This window comes from Nicotiana sylvestris, chromosome 8, assembly GCF_000393655.2.
Source record: "Nicotiana sylvestris chromosome 8, ASM39365v2, whole genome shotgun sequence".
NCBI lineage: Eukaryota > Viridiplantae > Streptophyta > Magnoliopsida > Solanales > Solanaceae > Nicotiana > Nicotiana sylvestris.
Window position 1 is genome coordinate 91,926,473 of NC_091064.1, and position 4,264 is coordinate 91,930,736.

Genomic DNA, 4,264 nt, shown 5'->3' on the forward strand with positions numbered 1-4,264 from the left:
ACTTGTTGATGATTATTCTAGGTTTACCTGGGTACTGTTTCTAACATCTAAGGATGAAGAATTTGACATGTTTACTACCTTTGTTAGAAAAACTCAGAAACAACTAGGTAATCAACTTGCATCAATATGGTCTGATCATGGAACTAAATTTGAAAATGCTAAATTTGCTTAATTTTGTGATGAGCATGGTATAGATCATAATTTTTCTTCCTCAAGGACTCCTCAACAAAATAAAGTAGTTTAAAGAAAGAATAGGACCCCTGGAGATATGGCTAGGACTATGCTTCTTTCTAGTAAACTGCCTCATAGCTACTAGGAAGAGGCTGTAAATGCTGCATGGTATATCATTAATAGATGCATGACTAGGCCTCTTTTAGAAAAGACTCCCTATGAATTACTTAAAGGGAGAAAACCAAATATATCCCATCTTAGGGCATTTGGATGCACATGATTTGTGCACAATAATGGAAAGGACTCCTTAGGTAAGTTTGATCCCAAAAGTGATGAGGGAGTATTCTTGGAATATTAATCACATAGCAAAGCTTATAAAGTATTAAATAAAAGAACTTTATGTGTAGAAGAAAGTGTACATATAGTTTGTGATGAAACTAACATTCTTTCTAAGAGACAGGAACATGAAGATGAAGCTATTGGGCTTGTAAAAGATTTCAGTTAAGTCTCAACTCAAGCTAAAGTTTCACCAAAAGAAGGAACAGGTGATGGAACAAGTTCTTCCATCCAGGGCAACCTGATATGGGGAACTGATCAAAGAGGACCTAAAACTAATCCCCCAAAGGAACATGTTCATAACTCTGTTCCTCAGCAGCAGAACCTGGGAGAAACATCAAGCAGAAATCAGTTAGTTGTGAAACCTCACAAGTATCAAAGTTCTCATTCCATTGAGAACATAATCACTGATCCAACCTCTAGAGTTAAAACAAGATCACAATTAAAAAATCTATGTTCTTTTGATGCTTTCATATCTCTTATTGAACCTAAAAATGTTGTTGAGGCTTTGCAGGATGCAGATTGGGTAAATGCAATGCAAGATGAACTCAATCAGTTTGAGAGAAGTCAAGTTTGCCATCTAGTCCTAAGACCCATGGACATATCAGTAATTGGTACTAAATAGGTCTTCAGAAACAACCTTGATGAAGATGGAACATTTACAAAAAACAAGGCAAGATTGGTGGTCCAAGGTTATAGCCAAGAGGAGGGTATAGATTATGATGAGACCTTTGCGCCTGCTGCAAGAGTGGAGGCAATAAGACTCTTCATGGCTTTTGCAGCACACATGGAATTCACTCTTCATCAGATGGATGTCAAAAGTGCTTTCCTGAATGGCTACCTAAAAGAAATAGTGTTTGTTAAATAACCTCTTAGGTTTGAGAGCAAGGAGTGTCCGGAACATGTGTATAAATTAGACAAGGCTCTCTATGGACTTAAGCAGGCTCCTAGAGCATGGTATGAACGATTGTCCAAATTCCTGCTTGAACATGGCTACAAAAGAGGTAAAATTGACAATACTCTATTCCTGAGATAAAAAGGTAAGGATATTCTTGTGGTACAAATATATGTTGATGACATAAATTTTGGGTCAACCACTGACAAACTAAGTAAGGATTTTGCCAAATTAACGAGGAGTAAGTTTGAAATGAGTATGATTGGTGAGCTTAACTTTTTCTTAGCATTACATATCAAACAAAACCCAGATGGAACCATAATCCTTCAGCAAAAATATGAAAAAGATTTGATCAAAAAGTTTAAAATCGATGAATCAAAGGAAATAGACACTCACATTGCAACAGCTACTAAATTAGACATAGATGGACCTCGTTCATCTATTGATCAGAAGTTGTATAGGAGTATGATTAGTTCACTTTTGTATCTTACTACCAGCAGACCTGACATAGTTTTCAGTGTAGGGCTTTTTACTCATTTTCAGGCAAATCCAAAGGAATCTCACTTGATTGTTGTCAAGAGGATACAGATATATTTGAAAGGCTCTAGAGATCTGTGTCTTTGGTACCCTAAAGGTAGTAATTTCAATGTAGTAGGATATGTTGATGCTGATTGTGCAGGTTTCCTTGTGGAGAGGAAGAGCACCTCAGGTATGGCTCATTTTCATTGTTCATGTCTTGTATCATAGGCCACTAAAAAGCATAATTCGGTTGTTTTATCCACTGCTGAGGCTGAATATGTTGTTGCTACCTCTTGTTGTGTTCAATTGTTGTGGATCAAACAGCAGCTGATAGATTTTGGCATTGAAGTTGGTTGCATTCCTATCTTCTGTGATAACACTAGTGCTATAAGTATGACAAAGAACCATATTCATCATAGTAGGACTAAGCACATAGATGTTTGACATCACTTCTTAAGAGATAACTATGAGAAAGGATTGATCACAATGGAATTTTGTGATACTGATAAACAAATTGCTGACATCTATACTAAAGCACTGAGTAGAGAAAACTTTGAAAGGAACAGGTTGGAATTAGGAGTGAATAAGATCACCTAATAGGACCAGCTCAGAATGCACAACAAAAAAAATTCTATCCGTTTGTTTGGACCAGTTTCGTCCGCATTAGAACTTTAAACCACAAAAATTGCCTAAAATCTAGGGAAGCTTAACCATTCATTCAAACTGAAATTTCAGGTTGATTAGACCTCTAATTGACAACTGCCAAGATCTGCCGTTATCTATTAAATGAGTATTTCTCTTTAAATACGCATTATTACCTCCTGCGATCTTCATAATTCTAAACCGTCAAAAACACTTCTTCACTCTCAATTACTTTCTTCTACAAAGTTCTAACTCACCAATTCTCTCAAGAAATCAGCTATAATGACAAACCCACAAGACAATCTTGGAACTCCTCCATAACCCACTCCCTCTAATTCATATACCCCTCCTCTACCTAGCACGTCTACCAAACCCAGCCTAAGAAGAGTGAAAATGCTTGCTCGTTATACGGTGGCATCTGGTGCTATCTCAAGGAAATTGAATGAGCAATTAAAGGTAAGTCAGACTCAAGACTCTAATTCTGAGTCGTACAAATTTGCTAGTGAGGGGGGAGGACCTGGGTCTTCTGACTCTGAGAAGGCTCAAGAATCCCGTTCTAAGGTAATTTCTTATATGGCTGAGAATTTAAAAAATAGGTTTATTTTGGTTGGGACTATTAGGGATGTGGAATTACCTGAGTTAAGTTGGAGTGGAGGTAAAAAGAAATCTGAAAAGGAAAAAGAGAGAGAGGGTAAATTTGGTGACGAGATGGGAAAAAGAAAAAGAGTGGTTGATCATTCGCCCACTACTGATTTGTATGTATTTGCTATTTGTGTGGTTGAACAAGAAAATATTGAAGAGAGTGGCAAGAAGTTAGGGGGGAGTGGTTCTAGTGGAGTTACTGAAAGGTTAGTTAATATAAGCGCACAGGGAGATGAACCTGGTTCATCAACTGTAGAGACCCTAGTAGACCTGTTGAAAAAGGTAGGGGAAAGTTGCGATCCAAAGAAAAGGAGAACTCCCACACAAAAAGACCCCTGTGCTCCTAAACCTTCCAAGAAAAGAAAGGCTTCATTCCTAACAACTACTAAAACTTTCTTGCCCAAGGGAAGAGCCACAAGAAGCAGGGTGAAACCGAGTGAGAGTGATCTACAAAAGGCTCTGGCTGAAAGTAAGAAACAAATGATGGCTAAAGGAAAGGGTAAGGTTGCAGAGTCCTCATAAGTTGTTGATGTTGAGGAGATGGAACAAGTCCATCACGAGAAAGTTACAACAGTGGAGGTTCAGACCCCCAAGCCCAAAAAGCCCAAGACTTCTTCCAAGAAGTCTTCTTCTATGTCTGAGGTTGCCGAAACTTCATTGGCCAAGAGGACAAGGTCTGTAGTGAAAAGTAAACAAGTTAGAGTTTCTGAAAACGAGGAATGAAGTGGTTAAGAAGAAGATGAGTCTGATGGTGAACAAGACAAGCTTGCCATGTTTGGCAAAAGAAAAATTTTGAAGGGAAGATTGCTGAAAGATTTGGTGGAACTAGGGATTGTTCGTTAGATTGATGCACTGTATGCTTAGGACTGGAAGGACATGTTCCTTTAGATGGATGGGAGTGTCACGACCCAAACCGATGGGCCGGGACGGGTACCCGGTACCTTACTCAATTGAGTACCAATGTAACGTATCTTTCTTAATATATCATCATATACACATGCATACGGGCCTAATAGGCCAACATGATCCTTTATAAACTCAAAACATAGGACGACAAGG

General features: G+C 38.3%; 1 protein-coding gene across 1 annotated transcript; it reads left to right on the top strand.

The window, feature by feature from the left end:
• Nucleotides 1–1,654: 1,654 nt before the first annotated feature.
• Nucleotides 1,655–2,149, top strand: LOC138875373 (uncharacterized mitochondrial protein AtMg00810-like). Its single transcript, XM_070154199.1, has one exon. The coding sequence runs from the start codon at nucleotides 1,655–1,657 to the stop codon at nucleotides 2,147–2,149; it is 495 nt and encodes a 164-aa protein (XP_070010300.1).
• The last annotated feature ends 2,115 nt before the right edge of the window (nucleotides 2,150–4,264 follow it).